Below are 13,083 nucleotides of genomic sequence, written 5' to 3'. Positions count from 1 at the left end.
CTGTGATTTTTGTCATCTTCCCACTTTGGGGTTGGGGAGGACTGTTGAAGTCTTGTGTATTTTTCCTTTTTGTTTGGTATGGATTTCTGTAGTTAAGACTGGGTGTGGAATCCTTAACAATAAGATCATGTTTCACTCAATTTTTGTGGTTTGGATTCTTCAGCTAAAAATTTATGCAACATACAATTAGAAATCAGGTAGAATTTCTAGGCTGAACACCTGTAGGTTTCCTGAATGATTAGTTCCTGGTTTAAAGTTTGTATTCAGGCTTTATTTAGTACATGTTTGGTTTCCCATAACTTATCTTTTATTTTGTATGCTTCAGTGGACAATTGGCTATAATTTTCACAGCCTTTACAACAAGAAAATAAGTATTACTTATGTAGGACAAAACAAAAAAGCTGGATGCAACAAGAAGTAATGGTGCCTACTCCATTGCTTTCAAGCAAAAGGCTGATTTGATACAGTTAGAACATCTTGCAAAAGAGATAACTTTTAACTACTTTCATCTCTCAAGCAGCTTTTTGAATAAAGTGACAGCATTTGCCCCGGAGGCCAGAGAACTTTAGATATGGCCGGTCAGCATAAAGATCAGTTTTGGGTTTTGGGGGGTGGGGGGGTGGGACGCGGGAGGGCCTGACTGGCCAAAAGGCACTTTATGAGGCGTGGCTTGTCATGGGGGAGAGGACAGCATATGAAGAAGTACTGCTTTAGCCAATTTCTAAGATTTCAAGCTGGGAAACTTTGTTGGAAAAATAGTGTTGCTGATCAATGTGAGTTCTTCAAGGGGAGTAAAGAAGCTGTCAACTTAGCCAGAGACAGGAAAAGAATGTCAAAATAGTTCCTGCCTAGAAAGGAAGATTCAGGAAATATAAGACAGGTTCCTTACCCTCATAGACCTGATTATCTAGCTAGGGGGAAAAACTAATACACTTAGAAACATTGCTCAACTGTGTGATGTGAAGAACAGTATTACTGTTATTACTTATATTACTCTACCCTGCTGTAGGGTAATATAAATTTAGGAAAGCAGACGGCACATGAGCTAGAATTATCATGAGCAGAAAGCTAGCGTTTGATGGATGCCTGTTCTTCTACCAGGCTCTATATTAGATACTCTCCACATATATTATCTCTGTATTTGTACAGAGGTTCAAGAAAGAAGTAAAACTGCAAAAGGCTTGAGAGATGGTCAGCATTTGATGGCGAGAGAATTAAAGAATTATTAAGTGCTAGAGCTGAAACAAACAGAGCTTCTTGAGGATGTGGTCTATGGATAGGCTGCGGGGGGTCCATGAACTACATAAAATTTTGCAAAATTTTGTCTGTCTGCATACCTGAAACCAGGATTACTTAGGAGGATGGTTGAGATGACTGAATCTTCCATTACCTCAGAGTGAAAGGTTCCACAGCTTCCTTTGGCAACATGTTCCAGGATTTAATCATTTTTAGTATTTCATCTTACCTAAATCTTTATTTAAAAAAAAAAAAGAAAGAAAAAAGAAACCTTGTTCTTTTTCCCCCCTCACTTTAATTCTGTCTTCTAGGGCACATGGAAAACAAATGTTGTATTCACTACTCAGGAAACAGATCTGGTGAACAGGAACTCCCAAGAATTCTTCACTCTGTTTAGTTTCTGACTTTTGGGGGCTGAGGATATGATTCAACTTTTATTAATTTGTATTTCCTTCGGATAGAAGTGTATTTCAGCTCTTATCAGTGGCATACCTAACATTTCTGACACCAAGAGCAGATCATTTTTAACATCCCCTCTATAAGACAAAGTCATTTTCAGAAATAATTATGAAATTACATGAATAGTAAGAAAAGCCAAGAAAGAAATTCGGAGACTTTATTAAAGTTTTAACATATTACTATACCCCTAATATTACAGTACAAAAAGGGAAGGATTTATCCTTTTTAATTACATTAATGTATTTATAAATGAGAAAAAATGTAAACCTACATATTATTCTATCACAGTAATGAATAATAACATTACAGTAACAAATAAGTAAATTTTAATAAAATCAAAATTATATAAAATATACAATTTATATACCTACTAAATTGTACCACTGATATTATCTTCTTCACTCCTTAGTTTTAAAGCACAGAATAACCTAAAAAGAAGCATAAATTTCTATTTCAAAGATATTAACCATGGGCTTCCCTGGTGGCACAGTGGTTGAGAGTCCGCCTGCCGATGCAGAGGACACGGGTTCATGCCCCGGTCCAGGAAGATCCCCACATGCCGCAGAGCAGCTGGGCCTGTGAGCCATGGCCGGCGCAGCGGGGCGGGTGGGCCATGGCCGCTGAGCCTGTGCGTCCGGAGCCTGTGCTCCGCAACGGGAGAGGCCACAACGGTGAGAGGCCCGCGTACCGCAAAAAATTAAAAAAATTAAAAAAATAAAAGATATTAACCAAAGTCAGTAAAATCCGTCACGTATAAGCTAAAATTTATATTTACCAAACAACAATAATACACCTCACAGTTGGCACTGTCTCACTCTTAAAGTTGAAACACAAATAAAAATTCTAATCAGTCATCTAAAATGAGAGAATTGAAGTATTTCAAGTTCTGTTTTGTCTTTACAGTCACTGTGCTATCATTCTTTATTTGAAATCAACTATTGACATGCTAGAATATGAGGGGCACCGAGTTTGCAAACTGACTGCATCTGAAACGAACTTAAATGATTCTTAACCGTTAGGAACTTACTTTCAAAATGAGTAGTTGTAGCAGAGTCATTGTGAATTGGGAGTTTGATGATATAGCAAGTTCTCTATATTAACTTCCATGTAGTTAATTAAAAGATAAGTAAAAAAGATATGCTAATTTCAAGTTTACATATATATTATTAAAATTCACTGTAATCACAACAATTGTTTAAAACTTAGACCAACAAATTTTTTTTCAGGGAGGAGTATTTTATTTCTAACCTTAGAATTGCCAGCCTGTAATGATAATAAAAAGCAGCCCTATTTTTAGTCAGTTTTGTTACTCTTTTTAAATTATCTACACATTAGTGCAGCCCCTTGTTTCCTGTACTGAAGTGGACATCTCCTCCCTCCCCTTCAGTATACCACAGACGTTTGTTATTCCATTAATAGGAATTCTAGTGCTACTTTAAATACATGTTACATTTAGTATGGCGATACATTATGCTGACTTAAACTTGTAATCACCAAATAGTTTCCTTTTTATCTTTAATAATGCCCACTGAATGTTCTCTGAAATGTAGCTTTCATTATCTCTGACCTGTGAGCTTGAGGTGACCTGGTTTTTGCTCTGGAAAGAAATAAAATTCTATATCATTTGAGAGACACCTATGGAGTCCTTTTTTTTTTTTTTTTTTTAAAGTTTTTAATTTTAATGAAGTCCAACTGGTCAATTATTTCTTTCTTTTTTTTTTTTTTTTCCTAAATTCATTAACTTGAGATGTCTGGTTTTCTTTAATTAATAGTAATCTTTTTATTTATTTATTTATTTATTTTTCTATATTTTATTTTTGGCTGTGCTGGGTCTTCGTTTCTGTGCAAGGGCTTTCTCTAGTTGTGGCAAGCGGGGACCACTCTTCATCACAGTGCGCGGGCCTCTCACTATGGCGGCCTCTCGTTGCGGAGCACAGGCTCCGGACACTCAGCCTCAGTAGTTGTGGCTCACTGGCCCAGTTGCTCTGCGGCATGTGGGATCCTCCCAGACCAGGGCTCGACCCCGTGTCCCCTGCATTAGCAGGCAGATTCTCAACCACTGCGCCACCAGGGAAGACCCCTATGGAGTCCTTTTATGTGATAATTTATTTGTTCATGTCATGAATTTTGGGCTTTTTCTTATATCATTTGAGAGGAATGGGAAAGAATAGACTCATTAAAGCGGTACTTAGGTTATTTGTTATAGTTTTGTAATTTAAATTGTGTAAGCCAACAAAATGCCCTATATGCACTTTTGAACTAAAAATACCAACAATCTCTTTTTAAGATTTAATTTGTACATTTACACAGATGGTTATAAAAGGGGATATTCATTAACATCTGTAAATGTTGAGGAAATGATGGATGCCTATATTTGTAAAATGCCAGAATAGAATTACTAAATGAGCAGATGTAGATTAAAAAATACAAAATTTGAATATCTGAAAGACATTCTCTTCAAACTAGTTTTCTAAAGATCTAGACATTGAATAATTGTCTTTTGCTTAAGTTTCCATTTTTATAAATGCAGTAAATTCTTATTAATTTGGATGACATTAATTAGGGATTTGTGATAATTCAGGTATGGGCTGAATTGTACTTTTGTTTGGTCCGAATTCTTTCTTCAAAGATAATGCAAATGAGTGTTGCAAAGGAAGTTGAAACATAGAGATTTAGAATACCAACAGAACCAATTTTTTCAAGCTTACATAATCACTTTAAGGGCAATGATTAAAATACAAGTGATAATATTATTTAAAATAATTCTTATATATTTTAACACATCACCTAAGAATCTCTGGTAACTAACAGCATTTCTTCAAAAATGTTCAACTTTTTTTTACCATTTCATTATGCCCTGTACCCAAATTAGTCCACACTGTTGAGGTTTTTCTGAAGTTATAATCATTTAGTAATATCTAATACCGTTCTCTTTTTTTAAAGCAAATGATTTTCTGTGACTTGGTTAGCGTTTTCCCAGTACATCTTTTGAGTCAAGTGTTTTAACTTACATGGTATCTAGGTTTTATATTTCAGGCCAAAGAAGCATTGTTTTGAGGGATGACTTATCCAATTTAGTTATCTGCACTGATCAAATTGACTGAATGATCCATACATCACTGATTTTGTGTTCTGACCTTGGGCTATCTTGATAGACAGGTGAGTGACCCACTGTATATAAGAATTGTTTTTCCAATAACTGAGCAATTGGTCTGTTAGGAATCTGCTCATTCCACAGAGATGGATCAAGCAGCCAGACCCCAAAAATCATACCAACTGGTGACCCCTGCTTCAGTCCACTACTTCTCATCATAGGCAGAAGTCAGTCAGGAATTTGCAGGAAGTAGGAGGTACTTATTTGATTATGGTCACTCTTGATACCAAAATCTTCACTCTCTTGGTCACTTACCATCCTCAAAATACAGTTTTCTAACCAGTATGCACATCTCTAGTCCAGTTCTTGTCACTCACTCCATCGTTAGCCAGCCTTCAACCACAGTGGCTTTCTTTTATTTTGATAAAGCTGCCAAGCTACTTCTCCCCCCTCCCTTTCGGTCTAGTCTCTACTCCTCCTGCAGGTCTCACGTTTTATGTCTCTTCCTCACAGGAGCTTGTCCAGATTCCCTAGTGTAAAATAGCCCCACTCACAAGAATAAATTTTATAACACCCAATAATTTTCCTCCATGAAATGTATCACAGTTTGTAAAGATACCTTATTTATATAACTATTTAATATATGTTTCTAATACATACACACGCACGCACGCACACACATGCACACACACATGCACAATTGTTGGCTCAAGGACTGAATATGCTTTGTGCATTACTGTCCCCCCAGTGTCTGGCACACTTATTCATTGAATGAATACATGGTCCTAAAGAGGATTTTTTTTTAACTTTAATTTATGCAACCTAAGGATTGGTTGGGAATCACTGAATCCATTCTCTACAATGAAAACTACAACTTATATGACTTTACAGGTCACCTGCCCAGACCTTTTTTCACCTCCAGATCATCCTGGCTAAGGAAATGAAGACTATCTTTTACCAGAGGGGATAAGGGAGAGAGTCTGTTCTGTTTTGGATCTTCCATGGTGAAGGCTGTTTGGACCCTGGGCTTGGGACTTGCTTTGATGGTGCAGTGATTAAGAGCCTAATCTTTTAATCTTGTGTTGGAATCCAGGGTCTTCCATTTCTGGCAGTGTGGTATTGGACAGTTACTTAACTTTTCAGAGTCTCTGTAGACTTGGACTAATAATAATACCGGCCTCATATGCTTTTATGAGGATTAAATGAGATGCTGTCTGTAATGTACTTAGTGCAGTGCCTGGTACACAGCAAACAATAAATGGTAACTATTTGTCACCATTTTTGTTATTGAATTCAGAGTAGTTTTTGTAACCTGACATTGTGTTTGCAGTCTTTCTGGTTGCTGTGTTCTCGTTATTTTTCTGCATTCCTCATAATTTTCCTTGGAGTAGTAGCTATAAATAGGCCCCTTATTTCCACAGACATGGCTACCACTATGCTTTCTCTGCAACATTATCAAATATTCTTCCAGGACACGAAGACCTCATATTATTTTCCAGTTATTTTATGAGGTTGTTTTGATATTACACAAAAAAGTATTTTAGCATTTAAGATGTTGTTATACTTCAGTAAGAAGTAGAGTTGTGTGTATGTATTTTTAATTATTTTTCCTTTGGAATTTTCACTTCCCTTGACCTCTGTTTTATTACTCTGTATATCCAGCTTTTCTGATGACCTCTTTTCTGTGTCCTCTGCTGATTTCTCTTCCTCATCTTACCTATTGAATATAGCTGTTTCTCAAGATTCTTTCCTCAAAATGGGTTTTCTCCTCTCTATTCTTAATTCATCAAGAATCTCATCCATCCCGAGGGTTTCATCTGTCATCTCATAATGTGGTTCCAAAATAGATGTCTCCAGCCCCAGCCTCTTTTCTCAGCCATCACTTGTGTTTTCAATTGTTTGTTGAACCTCTGCACTGTGTATCTCATGAGCAGCCTAAATAGGTAACCAAACTGAATTCTCATTTTCCTCTGCAAAATTTCCTCACCCCACCACAACTGCATTTTGGTTAATCATTTTACCATTTTCCCTGTTATTTGGGCCTGAAACTTCTACAGGGAACTCCAATTATTTTTTCTTCCTCTACCCTTATTTTAATTCTATTGTCAAGTAATAAAAACTCTTTCTCCATTCATTTGTTCATCCATGTAATCAGTATTTATCAAATGTCAAGATGTTTCAGGCAGTGTACTAAGTGCAAGAGGTACAGTGAAGAGCAAAAATCTTACAGGTACAAGCCTTAACGAATATTATTGTCTAGTGGGGGAAGACAAACGTTAATCAAGTTATTATAAAATTTAATAATTTTTAAATTGTGAGAAGTGCTATAAAGAAAAGAATCCAAAAAGTTAGGATGTGGCCTAGTCTGGGGGATCATGGAAGGCTTCTTAAGGATGTAATGTTTGAGCTGTGTTCTGAAGGATGAATCGGAATTAACTAGGAAAAGAGAAAAGAGATAGTATTATATTTTAGGCATGTGCAAAAGGCTAGCACTGTACTTATACTCCAGCCACACTTTCTTTCAGTTCCTCCAAGAAAAAACAAAGAGCCTGCTACCAAATGAAACTAGGGGTAGTTAGGGAGTAGGACATATAGGTCTTGAATATGATGATTTTAGATTTTAAACCAAGAGCAGTGAAAAGATGTCAAGGATTTTAAGCAGAGGAATGATACGTTCAGGTTTGCATTTTTAAAATATCACTTTGGCCGCCACGTGGAGAACGGATTGTAAATGAGCAGGAGGCCCCTTTGGGTGATCGCTAAAGAGCCTGTTACAGCAGTCCAGTTGAAAGATGATGGCAGTTTGGACCAAGATGGTTGTGGTTGAGATATAAAGAATTGTCTTGATTAGAGAAATATCTAGGAGGTAAAATCTGTAGGACTCAGTGATTGAATGTGAGGGTGGAGGTAGCGTGTGACAATGAGAATGATCCCTAGATTTGGCTCTTACAATAGAGGTAGAGTGGTGCTATTAGCAGAAAGGGAATACTAGAAGGAAGACTAGGTAATTTTGGCAGCAAAGCAGAGACAAATGATACAAGGAGTTTGGTTTTGAACTTATGTTTAGGGTGCTTTGAGATATCCAAGTGGATATTATGAGTCTGGAGCTCAGGGGAGAGATCTGGACTAGAGAGGTAGAAACCAGGAAATTATCAGTATAGAGGTGGCTGGGAAAGTTGTGTGGGTGAAACTGAACAGAGAGTAGACAGGAAAGTTTGGAGTGAGAAGACAAGAAGGCTTAAAACTGCGCCTTGGAATATGTCAACAATTCAGTGACTGGGCAGGGGAAGATGAGGCTGCACGTGGTTTGTAAATGTAGGTGGGGAACATCAACCTTGGAAAGAGCCTGCGGAAAAGTGCCTTCCAGAAGAAGCGAGAAATCAGCAGGGTCACGTACCCCTGATTGGTCAAGCAAGATAAGGAATAAAAGATGTTCTTGGTTTTAGGACTTAAGGCATTGGTGTCTTGGTGATGTTTGTTTCAGTGGATTGAGGTGGACCAGATTAGAGAAGAGAAATTGGAGATGTGCATACAATTAATTGACCAGATTAGTCTGTGAAAGGAAGCTGAAAGGGTGAAAAGCTAGGGTTGAATGTAGCTTGAGGGATGGTCTCTTTTAAGTTGGGGAGATCAGGGCTTGTTTAAACATCAATGATAAGGATTTGATTTGGGAAGGGGGAGTTGAGTATAAATGTTAAAAAAGAGAAAGGGTAATAGACACTGGGAAAGGCAAAAAGGAACAGAATATCTAGATAGAGACTTGCTTAATAGGAGGAATAGCTCCTTTTCTATGAAAGCTCTGGCTTTTGGTTTATAGAGCCCCCTGAAATTTGAAATCTGTGTGTTTAAGAACCCCATTACTCTTTGACTTGCTGTGGTAAGAACCTTCTAGTTACTCTACTGTCTTTTTTTTTTTCCTTTTTGTAGGTCTTAGCTGGATCAGAGTGTACTAGAACAAAAGCCCTCAATGGCTTCTCATTACCTAGCTAATTAAGTATGCTATTGTTAACTGTCTTCCCACTATCTAGTATTTAAGGCCTAAATAATAAGGCACTTGTCTTTCTAATCTTTTCTTCCATTCCTACTCCACACACACCCACATTTCACTCAAACTGGATTATTCACATTTCCCTAAACAAAAATTGGTTTTGCCAAATACTTCTTTCTTATAGTCCTCTCCTTATTGAGAGTGTATATCTCTTGTCTTCGAAATCCTTTCCATTATTGAAGGCCCATCTCAAGGCCCTTTCTTTTCTCAAATTTTCATACAATTTTATTAAGCCCAAGGCAGGGGTGGGTGCACATTTTGTTGCCTGATTCCCAGAAATATGTTTAGGAAAACATATAACTATAATATATCCATAATGACAAATTAGGGTATGGAAACTAATTAGGATATTTTTTAATGTCTGCTTTAATTCAATTAAAGCACTTTAAATATCATTTTTCGTTGTAAAAAAAAAGAAAAATAATAATTTGAAGCATCTAATGTCTATTTTTGCATCAAGGGTGACAGCACAACTTTGAAAAACAACCTATAGATCCATCAATAACATACGGTTGGGGCTTCCTGGTGGCGCAGTGGTTGAGAGTCCGCCTGCCGATGCAGGGGACACGGGTTCGTGCCCCGGTCCGGGAAGATCCCACATGCCGCGGAGCCGCTGAGCCCGTGAGCCATGGCCGCTGAGCCTGCGCGTCCGGAGCCTGTGCTCCGCAACGGGAGAGGCCACAACAGTGAGAGGCCCAAGTACCGCAAAAAAAATAAAAAAAAATAACATACGGTTGAAATAAATTATGGTTCATTCATATAATGGAATAAATATACCCACCCATTTTAAAATCAGAAAACTTTCTGATTACTCGCTTTTAAAAATCTCTAAGATCTATTGCTGAATAGAAAAAGCAAAATACAAAACAACATATGTGGTATGTAGGCATTTGTCTAAAAATGGAAGAAGGGGAAAATACACACATACATATATATTTGCTTGATAGGCATGTAAATTATCTCTGTCAGGATACACAAAAAGTGACGAGAACTAGTTATAAAGTCTGAGAGGTAGACTTTTCTCTATGTACACTCATTTGTTTTATACTTTTCAACTGTGTGATTGTATTACCTGAATTAAAAATAAATACAATTTAAATTTAAAAGAAACAAAAGTAATAGCTAATTGGACAGAAATGAAATTCTGTAGAAATCATTGTTGATTCAAGTTCAAAAACTGCAAATATTCCAAATATTATAACTCTTGGTTATAATAGAGTAGAAAATCATCTTTTAAAGGCTTTCTGATCCTTCAGTGGGATTTTATTTTGAACTCTTTTCAGCTCTTGCCTGGATGATTGTAACAGCCTCCTTTCCCACCTTGCCTAATCGGCAACTGCCCCACCATACACACACAGCTTGTTCTCCACACAGTAACCAGAGCGATCATTTTATAAACAAAAGTCAAACAAGGTTACTTCTCTGTTCAGAACACTGCTGGGATTTCCCATCTTCTCAGAATAAAAGTCAAAATCCTTTGAATAGCCATTTGCAGTTCCCTGGACCTTAAAGGCTCTTCTCCAAGGTATTTACCTGGTTAACTCCCTCACTTAATTAAGGTCTCAGTGCAAATGCCTCCTCAACAGAAACTTTCCTTAATACCTAAAATGACACCCACCCCATCATTGTCTATCCTCCTTACTTTTCCTTATTTTTTTATAGCACCACCTAACATATTCATAAATGTATAGCTTAACACTTAACTACCGTAAAATATATATAAATTTGTATTTTATTGTCTGTGTCCCCATACTAGAATGTAAGACCTGCATCCCACAACATTTGGAATGATGCCTGGATCATAATAGGTATTCAATAAATATTTGTTGAATGGAAGAATGAATGGACTCCCAGCATTAAATTCCTATTTTTAGAAGATTTTACTTACTCTATCTTATATATATAATTCAGAAACTTTTTTATTGAGTCTATACCGTATAATAGGCGCTTCAGAAGACTCAAAGATGAGTAAGACAGAGTTCACATTGATCTTTTTGTATATGAACAAACTTTGTTGTGATTCTAATTGGTGAGTAGAACTTTTAGAACAGTATTACTTGGAATCAGAAACCGAAAGGCCACTTAGCATTCACTGATTATATTGAAATATTTTGGTATTTATGGGTGAATCAAAATTATGGGCATTTTTATTTTAGTTTTTCCTCCAGCAGACCAATTTTTCATATGTGAGGAAGGTTGACCAGACTAATCTGCAATGGAAACTTATAGTTTAATCTGGTACTTTAATGTAAAGATAGCCTTAACATGACTCAGGTTAGCTAAGTGACTACTGAAGAGGTACAGTTTTATTATTTTCTCTTACTTATATTTGTATGTTTTGAAAGGGTATGGTATTAATCTTCACGTTTACATATTTCACTTAATTTTGAATTATAAAATATCTGCTGGGTTTTAAAAATTGGTTTAGTGCTTTGGGGTAGGAGTTTTACAAAAATCTATTTTGTAAAAGAGATTTTCAAATGAGTAATGCTAAATATTAAACATATATAAAAATTACTAAAGCCATTCTTCAACTCTTTCAAAGTTACTTTGCCACTTTTGTCTACCTTAAGGATATTATATATCAAATATAAGGAGACACAATGCAAATTCTAATTTTAGATTTATTTTGTATCATTTATGTAAATTTCTTTAATATGGAAATGGAAGTAAATGTAATACCTTCTAGACTGATTAAAAATTAATGTGTAGAAGCCTGGGAGCCTAATTTAAAAGACCATCAGAGTACTTGAATTAGTTAGCTTTAGAGTCACAGCGTTAATGCAGAGACTTGAATTATATTGCATTACTTATCACTGAGTAACAAAAAATCGCTCTTAGTAAGCACACTATGCCAATCCATTTCCCCACTGAAAGATAGCAGCACTCTCAAACACTTTAGGAACTTGGGATGTAACTGTGAAATCACTATAAACTCTTCTTTATATTTCAAGGTAGTGGAGAATTATTAACTAAAATGTCCCAGTTTAATATAAAATTTGAAATTAATTTGAGAGAGGTGGATAATTTTGAATACTTTTGGGAAAATCATAAAATAAGTGACTCAAGAATATTAAGTAATTATTAACAAAGCCTTAATGTTTTATAATGTACTATAAAAATAAAAGATGATATCCATATGTTTCATAAAAGTTCTTAAGATTTAGAAGTTCTAACACGTTAGGTCCCATATGCATAATTCTTTGAGAAAATTAGATATTTTCATAACTTATAAATGTTCCCATTATTACATATTCAAGATTATTTATGTTAGTGTACAGAACACTAATGTTCCCATTTGAGAGTAATAACTTAGAGAATATGGTTTATCAGTACATTCTGGGTGAAGTTCATGATTTGCTCCCCTTACAATTTGGAAGAGAGGGCATATTTTGCCAGGGTTCATTTAATTCATCTTGCCTCAGTTAAACTCTAGTGCACCTACTAGGAGTTTGCACACACCTTATCATTAAATTGACTCAGATATTGACCCCCAGCCCAGAAGACAAAGTAAATATACCTTTCAAAAACTGTAATATAAATGCAATAGAGAAGTAAGCAGTCTTATTTTCTTAGGGTAAGCATCTCAAGATACTTTTTTGCTGAATTCTTAACTAAATTGTGATGATGTTAAAGAAATTATGACATTAAATAAGACTCGTTTTATTATCCATTATCTACATTGAAAAAAATTCACATAAACCTACTTCCATTAGGTTGATGGGTGAAAAATCTTTTGCAAAATACAGTGTCTATAATTTACAGTATTCATGAATAGAATTAAAAAATTAATTTTCTGGGATGAACTTTACCTTGGCACATATATATGATTATTTTTAAAAGGAGATAATTTTTAATTATGGCCTAATTTTTTTTAAAAAAGGAGATAACAGAAGGAGAGAACAGAATTCAACATATGAAAGGATTTGGGGTTCAGATCACAGTTGATATAGTCAAGCTCAAATAACTGCCTCTTTTATTTCCCATTCTACTCAGCCGTAAACTGGGAATATAGAGTATAGTTGGATATCCAGAGGCAGAACCTTAGATTGCTGGGAATAATCTAAATTTAATAATCCACACTCAAATAATTGAAATATAAAACTCACAGGGAAAATGAGGCAAAATTTTGTTCACTTGGAACTTTACAAGAAACAATTTTATTTAAAAGATTAAAACTTTTTATTTAACATCTTTATTGGACTATAATTGCTTTACAATGGTGTTTTAGTTTCTGCTTTATAAC

General features: G+C 35.7%; 1 protein-coding gene across 23 annotated transcripts in view; it reads left to right on the top strand.

Annotated features, from left to right (window-relative positions):
- Nucleotides 1-13,083, top strand: part of ZNF385B (zinc finger protein 385B) — a 167,109-nt gene that overhangs the window by 114,486 nt on the left and 39,540 nt on the right. The window contains exon 6 of one of the 23 annotated variants that reach the window (XM_055088830.1): nucleotides 10,594-10,645. The exons of the other annotated variants lie outside the window; for them this stretch is intronic. Within the exon in view, the coding sequence (XP_054944805.1) occupies nucleotides 10,594-10,645 (52 nt within the window). The remainder of the gene's footprint in view (nucleotides 1-10,593; nucleotides 10,646-13,083) is intronic. 23 annotated transcript variants of the gene reach the window in all.

This window comes from Physeter macrocephalus, chromosome 2 (assembly GCF_002837175.3).
Source record: "Physeter macrocephalus isolate SW-GA chromosome 2, ASM283717v5, whole genome shotgun sequence".
NCBI lineage: Eukaryota > Metazoa > Chordata > Mammalia > Artiodactyla > Physeteridae > Physeter > Physeter macrocephalus.
This window is presented reverse-complemented; position numbering and strand designations above follow the sequence as displayed.